General features: G+C 33.9%; 1 protein-coding gene across 2 annotated transcripts in view; it reads right to left on the minus strand.

Annotated features, from left to right (window-relative positions):
• LOC148677756 (glucosidase 2 subunit beta-like) overlaps positions 1-15,569 on the minus strand; it is a 219,366-nt gene that overhangs the window by 39,834 nt on the left and 163,963 nt on the right. For both annotated transcript variants that reach the window (XM_088625442.1, XM_088625431.1), the window contains one exon: positions 8,869-8,943. In XM_088625442.1, the coding sequence (XP_088481568.1) occupies positions 8,869-8,943 (75 nt within the window). The remainder of the gene's footprint in view (positions 1-8,868; positions 8,944-15,569) is intronic.

Consider the following 15,569-nt stretch of genomic DNA (forward strand, 5'->3'; position numbering starts at 1 on the left):
ATGGGAATACAATGCTCATAAATACTGTAAATGCTCAAAGTCAAGACAATCAATCCAGTAATGTTAAAATGATATTTTTGTAGAACAGTTTAGGTCCTACTTCATTTATCCAACAAAGAGACAGACCTTTTCGTGGGATAATGGCTGCTATAGGTACAATTATTCAGACATGCAGACACAGACTTTGAGGGTAGACTTGAAGATCATTATGTAATCATATTGGTCTTTTTTCCATGATATTACAACTGAGAATTTTGAGTATTATGAGGACAGTATTATGCAATTATTTATTGTATGTCACACACCACACATCAGTTGAAATGGTTTCATAACAATTCTGCATTATCATTATAGTGTTAAATTATAAGAGGAAAAAGTCTAAAATGTCAAACCTGTTACACAAAGGGTTACACAAGTGCCGCCTTCATTTCCTACTTATTAGAATTTCCACAGGTCTCCTGGTCCATTTGCAATATTTTTTTTCTTTTACGGAAGGACATTCCAATGTAAGCACCATCTTTAAGAGACAGCAAATCATGTTACAACACAGCAGTTTAACAGGGAAGAGGGAAGTAGAGTAAGCATTTTTTGAGGGAACCTGATTTTTATTTAATGCTATCAGTATTATGTATTGCCCTGGGTTCTAGTTCCAGGCCTGCAGTGCTAGCTAAGTGGAGTTTGCATGTTCACCTCATGTTTGTGTGGGTTTCCTCTGGGTGCTCCAGTTTACTCCCACTGTCCAAAGACATACAGTACAGTACTGGTAGGTTAACTGGCTTCTCGGAAAATTGGGCCTTGGTGTTAATGTGTGCGTATTTTTGTCTGCATGTGCCCTGCGATGGACTGTTGTCCCGTCCAGGATGTACCCTGACTTGTGTCCACTGCAACCCAGTATTGGATAAACTTCGATAAAGCAGTTAGAAAATGGATGGACGAATGGATGGATTAAACAGTGTCTCCTGCTTATTTTCCCCGATTAATAGGACACAAAAGGAAACTATATGGAAGTGCCTTTAAAACTGATAAAGCACAACTTTAAACAAAACAATTTGGGAACACTGTATAAACTATGCAGCCTTGTGTTGAAATCAATACCCCGGTTTCTTTCAAAAATAGGTGGATGATGTTCTTGGATAGATCACCTGTAAAACACCAAATGACCTAGATGAGCCAAATGGCCATGCTTTTAGCTGTTCTTACCTTCTAATCTTTAATTTGATTTTTTAGACTGAGTTAATACAGACTTGAGAACTGAATCAATAACATAAGACACATGGTGAATAAATGTCAAAAGACATTTTCCAAATTGTAGCTATTATTAAAAAGATGTGATTACATAAGGTCGGCCACTCCTATCTTGATGTTTAGCATTTTGTGATTTTTACTGTCAGTCTTTCAGTCTATTTGGAATTAAAAAGCCAAAATCAAAAACTTTCAAAGTGTAGCAACCCAATCTACATGAAATGACCAGAAACATTTCATATTGGCCTTACTATCTAATCAGATCCCCTTCACGTGATGAAAAAAGTAATCTCTGGTTTGTAAATGTCAGACACAGCTTGCTGAATACTGACAGAATAATGCCAGTGGTATTGCTCACAGCTGCTAGTGTTGGATCTGCAAAATAATGTTCATGTTTTAGGCTTTGACAAACCAGAAGCATGCTGAACACAATCCTTTTGTTCTCTACAATAATCCATTTACAAGTCTTCATACAAAACACAAAATATCAGTTTAGATGTTTGCTTTGCTTTGTATTTTAAGACGGTAACACAACTTATGCTTGGGTACATCGGTCATTTTTATTATGGCAAAGTCATTCATGTGATTCTGCTTTGCATACTGTAGCATGCAATATCTGGCATACTGAAAAGTAGATGCATTACTTGCAGATGTTTTGTATTTGTCCATAGAACACAGAAAAGGCAAAGACAAGAAGCAAATACTGTATACCTTGTATCTGAATGATAGTATAGTATTGTTAATCATATATACTGTAAGCCCTCAAAATGCCCCCAACAAATCCACATATTAAAACAGACCCATCTCAGGATTCAGGAAAGACTAAGTTCTCCTATAAAAGAATGTAGCATTGATGTTTTCAAACGGGTGTTCAAATGTGTGTGTTTCTTGTTTTCTCTGAGGTAACACACTGAAGCCAACTAAAGAATAAAGATAAAATCAAAATTGTAAATGGTCATGCTAATTAAATTGAATGCTAAGTAACCTAGGGATGAAGAGAAAGCTTAGGCATTGTCCACTGTGACCAAGCCACTTGATAGACTGTAGAAACCCATAATTTAATACGGGCTTACTTTGTGTCTGTTTAGCACTGTTCTTACATTTCATATGGCACTTACATTACATCTCAAATACATGCAAATGAACAGTAATTAAGGTATGCTTAAAAAGGAAGAGAAGAGCATTATCATCAGACTTTTCTATTATTAATTTTTAAAAAATCGGTGGGGGGTTTCAAATCTCTTGTGCATGAAATAAACCACTACTGACCAAACAAGCATATTTCCAAACTACCATGAGCATTAACCCTGTATTCATGAATTTTCAACATGGGATCAACAAAGTTCAAAGATTCACAGGGCTATAATAGACTTTGGCAATTAATATTTCATATCTCCTGTTGCACTGCGTTTTATGGTAATCCTTTATCAGGAGGTAATTATCTAAGGAAATGAAGAGTAGCAATGAAAGGTTTACTAAATGAGAAAAGAGTGTGACAAAAAACTTAACCAAAAAACTGCGGGAGTAAGTCTGCAAATTCATTATGGTAAAAATTTACAAACTGACATTCTTAGCTATCTGGATGACTGCTTCAGTCTTTGAGACTGAGTACAGAATACTGTATATTGCAGTCCCCATTCCAGATCTGACAGGTTGCTAGGCTACATTATTTTAGTCTTCCATTTTCCAAATATATTATTTAATTAAACAGTTCAAGGCACACCTATAGTTTTGAATACTACATGAGTTAAACTTACAATAAATTAATAGTCAATGAATGAGACAAGATCTTCATATTTGATTATTTTTACTTGAAATTTCACTTAAGCCAACATAAACCTGGATTTGTGTTGTGTGTTGTTCATTTACATAAACATTTAGAAATCATCTGGTTAGCACATAATGCAATTTGCTTGGCAATGCCTGGAATCGTCTATTACTCTGTTTCCTGTTGCTTTGATTGAATAAACAGGAGAAGGCCGTTGTGAATGACAATTTTTACAAATTACACATCTACAAATGGGATAAAAGCATGTACATAGCTTTGCTTTGAAGTAAAAGAACACTATATTTAGCCCACTCCCTTGTTTGTGCATGACTTTTGTCATTTGTGCAGAAAGCTTTTAATTACTCATTTAATTCCATCTCTCCCAGGGAAATACAAAGCACAGTGTTAATTTTACTGTATAATCAATACGATAACGTTGGGTTTAGTCCTTTGAGATGCCAGGATTCTGCTACTAAAAGAAGATGACTCTTTCTATCTTTTTCTGCTGTCACAGCCTTAAGAGCAAACCTGAAAGTACAAAGTCTCTCTGTGCTGATGGAAAATTCTCACGCTATATTGCTGAGGCACGCATCCATGAAAATGTGAATGCAAAGTAACTGTGGGCTAGCAACATATTAATCACTATTCGTACTTTTTTCCCCCAAACACATATAGTACTGTAGCATACCAAATGTTTTGTGGAATCATAATTCAAAGCTGACCAGTTCCAATAAATACATGAAAAAATACCTCAGCAAATGTTCTACAGAAAAACACTGGGTTACATTAAAGGTTATTAAAATGCAGTGGGAATTTCTGTCATAAACCCTGTTCAATTTTCCATGCTTTTTTATTTTTAAATCTGATGCTGCCTTTCTGGGCTCCCGAGGAAAGATGTAGACCTTAAGAGATTGCAGCTGGAGGGTTTTCAAGGTCAGATGATGGACAGGCAGGGACAATACAGGACTAATTCTCACCAGCCTGTAGAGAACTCTTTTAGTCAGCTGCCTTCTCTGGTTTTCCCAGGACACTAGAAACCTAAGAGGTTTTTATCACAGGCAGACTGGAATATCACTGCATCTATTTCTGCGCATTGATTCTTTGAAAAGCAGTTTAGCATTGTTTTAAATTTTTAATGAAAGCAGTTTTCTAAGAATAGACTGTTTCTTGTCAACTGCTGTAGATCTTGGAAAACCAAATGCACTTTATATACTGTATAAAGTACAATGCACTTTTTTAAACATTAAAAAAAAATCAATTATAATTTTAAGTAAATAGGGATAAGAATCTTTACAATCTTGATTGAAAAGGAAATTAAGTAAATCACATGCCAACAAATACAGTAACATCTGGTTTAGATGAGTATGGGAAAATGGTCAGGATTTGACATTCAAATGATCCCTCAATGGCCACAATAGTAATGAAGAGTTCCTTTAACAGAAAATTCAGTTTTAAAACAGTTTTAACTCTCCATTTCTGGAGTATCATCCATGTGGCAGCTGGAGCTGCATAAATCATTGATGTGGTAAGCAATATAAACAAAGAATATGTTAATAAAGATAATTGATATGCTTTTCTGACAAAAGCAAACCTCATACTATCTATAAACATCTTTCTTTTCTAGGTACACATTTTAAAAAGACAAAAAAAGTCTTAAATTTGTCATGGTGACACTGGGAGCACAATGGAAGACTAGATCCTTAAAAGGAGGAGTATACTGCTAATGGAGGTGAATGATGTTTGGTAGAAAAAGAAAAATACAAAGAAACCATTCTGCTACTTCATGACCCAAATCCAAAGAGAAACTGTATTGGGTACTAGCAGCTGAAACAATTATATAATGGTGAAGCTAAGAACAAAAGAATAGTTGGCGCTGCATTTTTGTGCTGGTAGGAATTTAATGTACAACAATAAAAATAACCAAGTTATTAAAGGTGCTTGCTCATCCAATCATATTCACTTTTTTATACTGCAGCTTGGTTCCTTGGTGACTGCTTAGCTCGGGCTTTTGTGAACCACACTTTATCAAGAAGACAGATCGTTTACTTGACTGCCCGGTTTGCTATATTCTCTAGAGGTGGCTGCAGCTGCAGGAACATGTCTGCTCTTTGGATTTTTTATTTTATTTCAAAGGAAGCACATTTACCTTGTGGCAGTCTTATGCATAACGCCATCATTGTACCTTTTATTAAGACAGAATATTCTGTCTTGTGTAGGCACCACCATTCCCCAATAAACCCGTGGCCTTTTTATTATTATTTTAATACAATGTGTACTATATACAGTACATATTTGATCAGATCAAGTTAAACCTGGAAAAAAAAGGAATTGCAAGAAAGAGAAAGAAGCAATTGGGACTTTCAAATCCTGACTCATCACTAATGTGAATGTTACACAATGGTCACAGAAAATACAAAATAGTCTAATACATCTTGAATGTATATTACATTAGCTCATGTACTGTACAGTTACCCTGGCAAATAAAGGCATGCCAGTATTAAAAGGGATGTGCTTTCCTGCAACAGACTGAAACAAATGTGTTTTCTGAAATTAGAATTGTGCCAGTCTAAATAATTACATTCACGCCCACAATGCCATTATATTTAATAGCTCTTATCTTATTTAAGTGAAGCAATGGTCAATATAACAAAGGGCATGCTGACAGACATATCACCTTTTCAGTTTTAATACACACATTCTTGGATTTTTCTGCCTGTGTATTTCTGCTGCATATTTGTGATAAATGTTACAATTTATTTCAAAGTTTTCTATTCTTAGCTTTTGCCACCAAGCCACCTACACAGGGGAAAAAAGAACTTATCTTACACACAGATTAATATTGGTGCCCACCGCTACTCTGTGAGGAGCTCCAGAGCTAAATGAGTGATGGTCTGTCTGGATAAAAAAATGAACTTATTCCCACTGCTGTGCAGTGATTCATCCTTTTCCTGTGCACTTGTTAAATGTGTGGGCTATGCCATAAATGCTGCACTGCTTGTATACTCACAAATTATATTACTAGTATGAGTTCCATAGCAGCCAAAGTGACCATTTAGTCTCCATTAACCAGCCTGCAGAAAATGAAATATTAAACAACCTCTTAACAGTGCTGGCTGTGTGAAATACATAGATGGAATCCTGATCCTTTAACGTAACTGTTACATACAGTAATAGAGCAGACAACACGTATATGAAACACCCTGTGGATTTGTCTTCATTTAAAGTTGTCCCAACCTCTGTCTTACTGTTGAAAGTCTACATAAACATGTAAAATATCTCTGTAAAGTACTCCACTATTGGTGGTCCAGCACAAAGCAGACAGATATCCCCACTTTCTCCACCAGTTATTTTTCAATCCTCTAGGTAGCTACTGATAGCAAACACTTCTGACAAGCTCCAGGCCACTGTGCTGTAATGACTTCTAGAACAAAACGAAACATAAAAAAAAGCCAAAAGTTTCTACTGGTCTGTGTTTGTGTGCAGCAAAGGTGGTGATATGGAAGGACATAAAATGCATTCTCCTGTATTTCTCGTCCTACTTATACTGTACATTCCTAATTCAATAACAAATGCAACTTATAGGCAAGCTTATCCTTACAGAACTGAGAGCTATATTCATGTATACTTCTATGAAGTCACTGTAGAATCTTTTATTTCTTTTTGAGTTCCTGATATGTATAAAAAAAACATTACTTCAATTATGTTGGAAGGAAAAAGAGCTATAAGTATGCCAATGTATTTTGATTCAGTGGGGAAAATGCTGTTCCATTATTAGTGTAGATATTTTAAAATACATTTTTATTACAAATTCTTCAGTATTTCTAGAAATATTGTTATTGGTGCTCTATTATAAAGCAGAATAATGATATGAACAACTCTAGCTCATTTGGCCTTTTCTCAGGGCAGTCTAATAAAATCCTCTATCTGTAATACAACTGAACATTTAGCTGTCAGGAGCAAAATGATCGATGACGTCTAGGAAAATGGCAGTACCGCTCATGATAAAGAATATTAAAAGTTTATTAAAGGTAGAATGCCAGTGAAATACTGTTTACATACCTACACATTATAAGCTGTCTTTTGACTGATGGCAAAGGGAACTTTGATAGTAAAAAGTGACAACGGATTGGCAACCTTTAATAAAGAAATGAAACCTTGATAGATTGTAAATCCATAAATGAAAAACTGTTTCATAATGCACTCATTTATCTACAGGAACACAGCTGATATGAAATGCAGTGAAGATTAAAAAAATATTGTGTAGTCACGAACATTAAACCAACAAAGTGTTTTTTTGACACATCAGCATGTCAGATGGAATGCTGTACCATGCAAATACACCATCCTGAGGTATTCAAGTCAACCAGAACTGGGAAAGACTTTGAGTTAGAAAAAGAAAAATTCCTTGATTTCAAGATCTGTGTTCTTTAAAGTGGGAGGCTACGATAGGATATTGTATAAGTTGGCCAAATGTTTCTGATGGAAAAGTGTCATCTTTTTTGACAAAACATTTCCACAAACCATGATAATGGTTTGCATTTTGGAATATTCATATCAGAGTTTTTTATGATGTTCGTTTGTCAACTGTCGCTCTGGACTGAGTTCTGCCTCATTCCCATAGAATCTAAAATGTCACTAATGTAATGAATACTATTTAATTTTAAAACGATCCTTTTGTTTGGTTTTCAATTAAACACCCTGCAGATAAGATTTCTACAGTTTTGTATGTGTAACATTATAACGCTGCTTCTTTGACTTATGGAGTTGAAATTTGCTTTTTCCAAACTCAGGTTTTGTGGTGCAAAGAAATACATTTTAATAATCCTGTGGTGCGTTAGTGCAAACCACAGTATAAGTCCAAAGAAATAATTTAGTACCAACATAGCACTCAACATGTAAATTACAAGAAGAACCCTTTGGACTCAGAATTACAGTATGTACACAAAACTGCAATTTAAAGAAAGAATATATTTAAGTGTATAATATGTATAATACAGTAACTCAATTACTTCAGAATCACATAACACTGCTGGCCTCAAAAAGGACAACACATATGCTGTAGGCACTTTTAAAAATCCAACATTTAAATCATTTCTATACCTAGAATCAGAATGACCTATAACTGAGATGTACATTTTTTACATTATTACTGTCTCAACACGTACACATTACAAAAAATAAGGCAACATACGGCATTTGACTTATACTGTACTGCATTTATTTTTTTATTGGAATGAAACCTGAATTGTGCAATTGTTGTTTGCACTTACTTAGGACTCGTTACGTTCTGCAATATAGTGGTAACTGAGAGGTTAAAAGGGAACATTTTACACCAAACGTAACTACCACCATTGTTGATAAAAGTAAAGCTAATGACTAGATGAAATTTGAACATTGACTTACCTGCCAAGTGTAAATTATAAATTACTGGCTGGTTCTTTCTTTAGCCCAAGGAAAACTTATCAAATACTGGGATTGTAATTTATGATTGATGATAGATTCAACCTCCCTTTTCAAGAGTGCATGTGTGGTTTCCCTTTGGGTAGACTATGTGTCACAAAGTTCCCATCTACTTCATGGGAGTTAGCAGTTAGCCAATAAATAAACCAAGTTCCTTTGACTTCCCAAAACAGTACAGATTGCCTTCAGTGATAAACATATTATTTCTATCCTAAAGTCAAACTGAAGATGTATCTTTTATCAGTGACTGAAGTACAGTCAGTATTATTTAATGATACTTTATCATTGAACCCCTCAAACTTACACATGGTTCCCTATCTGACGTACAAATAGAGAGAGTGTGCAAGAGCTTTAAGAAATAAAACATGCCAGAATAGTGCCTCTAGCAAATTACTTACCCTAAAACAATCGTCTCAGTTCCTGTGGAACCCTTCTGTGTTACTTGATTGAAGGGACAAAACATATAAGTGTATCTGTAAAATGAAGCAAGCAAAATATTCTTAGTTTTCAGTCATTACAGCCGTATTAGAGTGATAAACGTCAGCCAACTTAATGAACATACTGAATGCTCACATTTAATTCCAATGCCATTTCTGTAAATGAATGTGCAATCCTATTACAACCCCCGCAAAGTAGTGCTTCATTAACTACATGTGTAGAAATGGATTATTTACCCACAATAATTCTACTGACATTGTCTCCTGCAATTTTAAAAAATAAAACATTGTAAAGCATAGTTAAAAAAGAAAGGAAATTAGCAAAAACTCTTTTGCTTACCAGTACCATGCACTTACATAGTCTTGTATGCCTGAAACTGATGGTTTAGCTTTAAATCGGTGATTCCCAAATATCTTGTAATTCCTGAATTTTACAGATTAAAATCATATTCTCAGTTAAATTTATTAAAGTACTGAATACATCTACCCTATAAACAGTAACATGTAACAAACTAAAAACTGTACTTACACATAAACATACTGTACTTACAGTATGCAGTAGATGTAATCTGGCACAATAAACAATAACATTAAGTTCCACACAACTCAATAGATTACTGTATATGCATTAAAAATAAGTAGGCACTAGATTACTGAACATTTTATATGCTATCATATTGTAGTTATATACTATAAAAATAATTGTTAATTAACTATTTAGAGCATCTTTACCGATCTTGGACCTTTACATACAGTATGAATGTAAGGCGACAGGTACTGTACGAAGATAATTACAGTAGTCCAGGAAATCATACAGACAGCACAGAGTGGAGCTGATCAAATATGCAAGACAAGTCATTGAACATTAAGAGCAAAAGGGAAATTTAGGTATATAGAAGACATTACTGAAATGGATAAGAAAATCCTGTCATATTTTTGACAACTGAAGAAAAAATGATTAAAATACAAAGAAGTAGTCAAGTTAAAAAAAAACCCCATCAAAGGTAGTGACATAAAATGCAAGTTAGAAACGGATGAACATCAGAGACAAAGTAAGTCAAGATGGTCTTGACATTTCATTAGGAATTGTTTGTGAGATAAATTAATTGTTTTAGTATACTTTTATGGTGTTTAGGCTATTTACTCTTGTATGAGTACTTGCTCAATTTCTGGTACTTTTCTATTTTCCTCTGGTTTCGCTATAATGCCTGCATATGTGTCTTGGCAGTATAGAAACATCAGCATGAATCTCCCATTTGATTTAGCACAGAGATGAATTTCTCATTTAATCATTGGAAAAGCTGAAATGAGACCCATACATACTATAAAAACATGCATCACTGAAAAGGTTTTTTTTTCTACATCCTTAGCTTGAACAACTGGGAAATGCATTGCAAATTGCAGATATTGCCCATTCCAAATATGTCAGATTTTTACATGTTTTAGAAGATTTGCTGCAGTTTTTGCTGCTAAGTTTGTGAAAGTGTAACTAAAAAATATTGCATTATATTTTAAAAGGTCTGTTTGTTTATACAAATAAGTGTTTAAACATTTTTAACACTGCTCATAACATTTTAAATGATTTATAAAAATATTATTATTATTATACCTCTTCTTTTTCTATACGTAACCAGCAGCTTAGCTATTTGGACTTTTATGGGTCCATAAACTGGGTTTTATTTCCTAGTGCTAGTGACAGTGAGAAGTTAAATCAAGCACCTCACTAATTTTTCCACTAATTCATTAATTTGTATGAACAAGTCATGCTGCAGGTCACATTTTGGCAAAGGCTTATTTCAGCTCAGCTGACAATGACATACTGTAAAAGGAAGGATCTAGCAATAAGGTGAGGAGAAACAAGAAAAAAAAAATAATAAAAAAAAATAAAGCAGTTCAGACACTCTGAGAAGCATTAGATGAGTCTGATGGAGCACTTTGAATTGAACATGACAACAAATCATCTATTCTTTTGACAGAGGACAACCACTGGTCTTGTATTACAATTTGTTTAATAAATGTCACAGCTTTTCATGGAATACATTATTTCATCTGTCCTTTTAACTGTTATATCAAATACAGGGTAGTAGAGGAGTCAAAGCCTACACCCACAAACAACAGGGGCAAGGCAGGATACACCCCGGATGGGATGCCAGTCCCTCACATGGCAGGCTCATAAACGCAGCCACAAACATGCACACACTCACACCAGAACCAATTTTTACAGAAGCCAATTAATTATGTCTTAGGACTACAAGAACAAAGAGGTGCACCTAGAGGAAACCCACGTGTACATACTACAGGAAGAACATACAGTACAGTACAAACTCCATGCCAAGAGCATCCCAGGTCTGGAACTGAATCCAAGGCCCCAGCACTGCAAAGCAGCAAAGCTGCCCAGCATATTTGTTAAGAGTTTTAATTGAAACATGCAAAACTTTAGACAATATAAAATACAACATTTTATAAAAGAGAAAGATGAACAAGGCTGAAAGTCCTGTCCACACTTAATTATTGTAACTACTGTTGCTGTATTTATGATCGAGGCAGGGAGAAGAACACACAACAAACATATGTGGACGAGACAGTAAAGGAGAAATAGCTTTTTTTTTCTTCTTCAGCTACAGTATCTACAGTACTTGGGACTTTCTACACCAACCACACAGACTTCAGACAGTTGAATGTATGTACTGTAGTAGGCTCAAACTGGTGAAAAATCAACATTATGACACCCTCAATCAATGACTGGCCCTAATGAGGTGGTGAAGTCACCTTATTTTGAACTACAGTACCAGTATCAAATTCTTAGCACCATAATGCTGTTGCACAAAACAGTAAACTATCATCTTCCATACATACGTTTTTTAACCACTGTGTCCAATATATAGGGGAGTCAGAGTATATCCCGGTAAACAACAGCCATGAGGAAGGATACACCCTGGGCAGGACACCAGTTATCAGAAACGTATTATTCACAAGAATTGCCAACTGGGGGAAAGTGTTCACAACAGATTTAATCACATGGGTTTTGTACTTATATATATTTTAAGTATATAATCACCAGATATTTTAATGACATATACCTGTCATTCTTCTTATACTATATGCATTGAAATGTAATGTAATAAATAATATAATTATTTATGTTAACTTGTATGTACTGTACTGTAGAATCAATTAATTTTCCACATCTATACTACTAGAAAAGATCAGATAACCTTTTCTTGTCTCTTGCTATGGCTCAGACAAAGGAAAGAAGAAGAGACTGAAAATGGGATTAAGTTTATGTAGTCGTGGTAGGGCCTTAAATATTAAACACTTGAGTTTTAAATACAGAGTTCCCTCTCTTAAGTGGGTGCTGACGTCAATTTGTTCATTTATTTGGTGTGATTCCTTTACTGTAATCTTGTGAAACACCTGAAGTGGAAAAGCACGAGGAAGTTAGCAACTTTACAACATAAAAACAATTTCTGAATAATTCAGAATCTTGGAGGAATAAGAACTTCTAAGTTGTAAAGGAAGGTTGCTTAGGTATTATTTAAATCAGAGATGTTCAAGTTTGTGGTACTGAATTTTGTGTTCACAAACATTAACCACAAACAGATTTTTACAATTTTTTCCCACAAAACAGTCACAGCATTTAGTTTTCAAAAGTTTTGAAGTAGTTTTTATGGGCTTGCTTCCCTTCACAGGTTTTTTTAATATGAAGTTAAATAGTATGAGTAACTAATTAGTAAGCTTAATGGTACATGCACCAGTTTATCATAGTTTCCCACAGAGAGAATCCTAAAAGCTATACATAATATAAATATTATAAAGAAAATATCCAATCTACAAAGTTTATGATAAGAATGCCAATTAATATTGCTATTACATGAGTTTAGGAAGATTGTATTGAAAAGTCTGCAGGCCTTTTCTTTAATTGGCTTACAGGTAGTATACCGTATAGTATTTCTCTAACAACCCCTAAGGTGACTGGATTGTCAAACAAGGTGTAAAATGCAATATTGTCTTTTCTATTAGTTGGTTAACTTTGCACCTGATGGTAACTGAAGAAACAGATCTTTTTTGTCAAACTGTGTGACTGTTCACATTATATACAATACATATTTTTTGCCATACAGTACGTATTGTGCAAATTACTGTAAGTGCATTGAAGACTGAGGATATACATTCAGTTAATACATACAGTATGTCAAAAACCATTTTACACATTAAAGCAACAAATAAATGATCCTGTGCTGTCTGAGAAAAAAAAAGCTTTTACAAACCAAACTCCTTTATTAAGATCTCCATATCCGATGTGAATAGCATTGTAGGTTTTTTCATTTAATTTTATTTGTTGTTATAAGTCATCTTAAAGACAAAATAATGCATGGTATTCTAATTACCTAAAGATGTACTGTAATAGAAGAAGAAAGCAAAATAAAAAAAAAACAGCATATTGTATAAGGTAACACAATTTGTATCAATTCTAAGCAACACCTAATACTTATTACAGTATTAATTGGTTTTCAGTTATGGAATTTGTTGACTGATGAACAGTTATCCAGTAACATGTTATCTTTAAAAAATATCTAAACAGACTTGTAAATGTTGGCAATGTGTGTGAAATGCTTTCTTATTAAATATTCTCTATAGCCATATCATTATTTACTAAAAATATTGACAACAAATCATTTTATTTAGGTGTGAAATAGAAAGCACTTATGCATGAGTCAGTCATTATTAAATGACCTACTGTACATAATAATCATTGTAAAGAGTTTTCTGCTTTATAGACCAATCAGAACCATCTGCAACATTTTTAATCAGGTGGCACAAGTATTTAAGCATTTAAGAATTTAAGATAATGCTACACAAAAAAACCCACTGTGACTGATGTTTTGTAGAAATACATGTTTTAAAATATTTAAATGAGATTTGTATTTTATTTACTGTAATTTAAAATGCAACCTTTATCTCAATTACATTACCTTGATTAGTGCAGCATCACTCATGTTTCAAGTGCATGTTTTCATAGAAATGTTAAATGCTTGTTCTTTTTTCACTGTGAAAATGGCCTATGAATGCTAGACAGAAATTACTGTGCATATTGACTAATTAATATTTTCATTAGAATAGTTGCTGTTTTTTATGCTGCAAAAAAGGAAAATACAAATCATTTTATATGATTGTGATTCCATTGATAAAAAAGTATATGGTGTCTTAACTTTAGATGAGTAAATGTTAAGAAGAGCAATCATAGATAAATAATACCTTATTATTGGTATTACATTTTAACATGTATATACAAGCATAACTAAGTTGTTAATTTTTGTTGTTAAGTTTTACTTTTTTGGCAGGTTAAAATATCTTAAAGGCTTACCATTTATAAATGTGATTTCTAAAGCAGTCAAGATGCAAGATAACTGTTTTTTAAGTACAAATGTGCAGCACAAACTGTGTATGCTCAAACAGTCCATGTAACCAAAGCCTTGCATTTATGCATACTCCAAAATAGGGTGCTTTATGTTTAGGGCTAAATGTTTTATTTCCACATGAGGGAAAATGAATAGAATTCTTGATAAAAATTGAATTAAATTTTCACCCTAATGGTTCAAGAGACATTCTTCCTTGCATTTGGAAGCATAATTTTTCTCTGATAACATCCTATACGCCTGCCTTTCAAACTTTGGTTTAATTTGGGAAAACCAGGAAAAAGGAACATTGATTCCTACAGTGCAGTCATACCAAACAAGATGAAGGCTGACAGGAAGGACATGCCTGCATTATTTTCTCATACAAATTAACTTGAATAGCCTGTTATAAACAGAAAAGCACAATATATCAAGTTAAACAGGAAAAAAATGTCTTTTTTATGTAGAAGTAACAATTCATATTACAAAAAGATAACTTTTCCCTATTTACATTGAGAGCTATCCAAAAATGCAGTGAAGCAAATCCTTTTTGACAGGTCATTTAAAGAAATGCTCAATAGCCTTTTTCTCTTGAAATGTAATTGCACGTAACTTCTTGTCATTTGTTTATTTGCTTCTATTACAGTAACTCCATTTGAATGTAGAATAGCATTAAAGGCTCATATACTGACCCAAAATATCGTAATTGTACAGAAATATCCTGTTAATGTTTTATGAACTGTATATAGTATAATGTTACTTAAAACATTTTTCACATGAAAACCAGTGACAAAAGGAAGTGTTCAAAAAGGAAAGTCAGATATTCCTTGCATTGCACATGTGGTATAGACTCAATTTGTGTGATAACTGTGTATTATTTAAAAAGCTATCATAAATCAATAATAAAAACCTCTGTTCCATACAAAGTTATTCAATGGTAAAAGAATTGAAGAATTGGGTATGCTTCCCTCTGATGTGGCCAATAGGCTGTAGTTAAACCAGTACAGATGTAAAAAAAACACCATCCATCCACTTCAGAGACACTGCATTGCCAATCGTAATGTGACTACAGGCAAAGCTCAGGTCATCCACATGAACACGTCTGAACAGGATGGGTGTGTACTGGACTGGGGAAATATGTTATCTGTTCAAATACCACAGCCAGTGATCACTGATTTCTTCCTAGCAGTGACAGAAGACAAGGAAAAGATAAGGTGGATTACCTTCTTTTTGTTACCTCATGTACCCAACACAGATGCCTTCAGA

Source organism: Lepisosteus platostomus, chromosome 1 (assembly GCF_059453375.1).
Source record: "Lepisosteus platostomus isolate fLepPlt1 chromosome 1, fLepPlt1.hap1, whole genome shotgun sequence".
Lineage (NCBI taxonomy): Eukaryota > Metazoa > Chordata > Actinopteri > Semionotiformes > Lepisosteidae > Lepisosteus > Lepisosteus platostomus.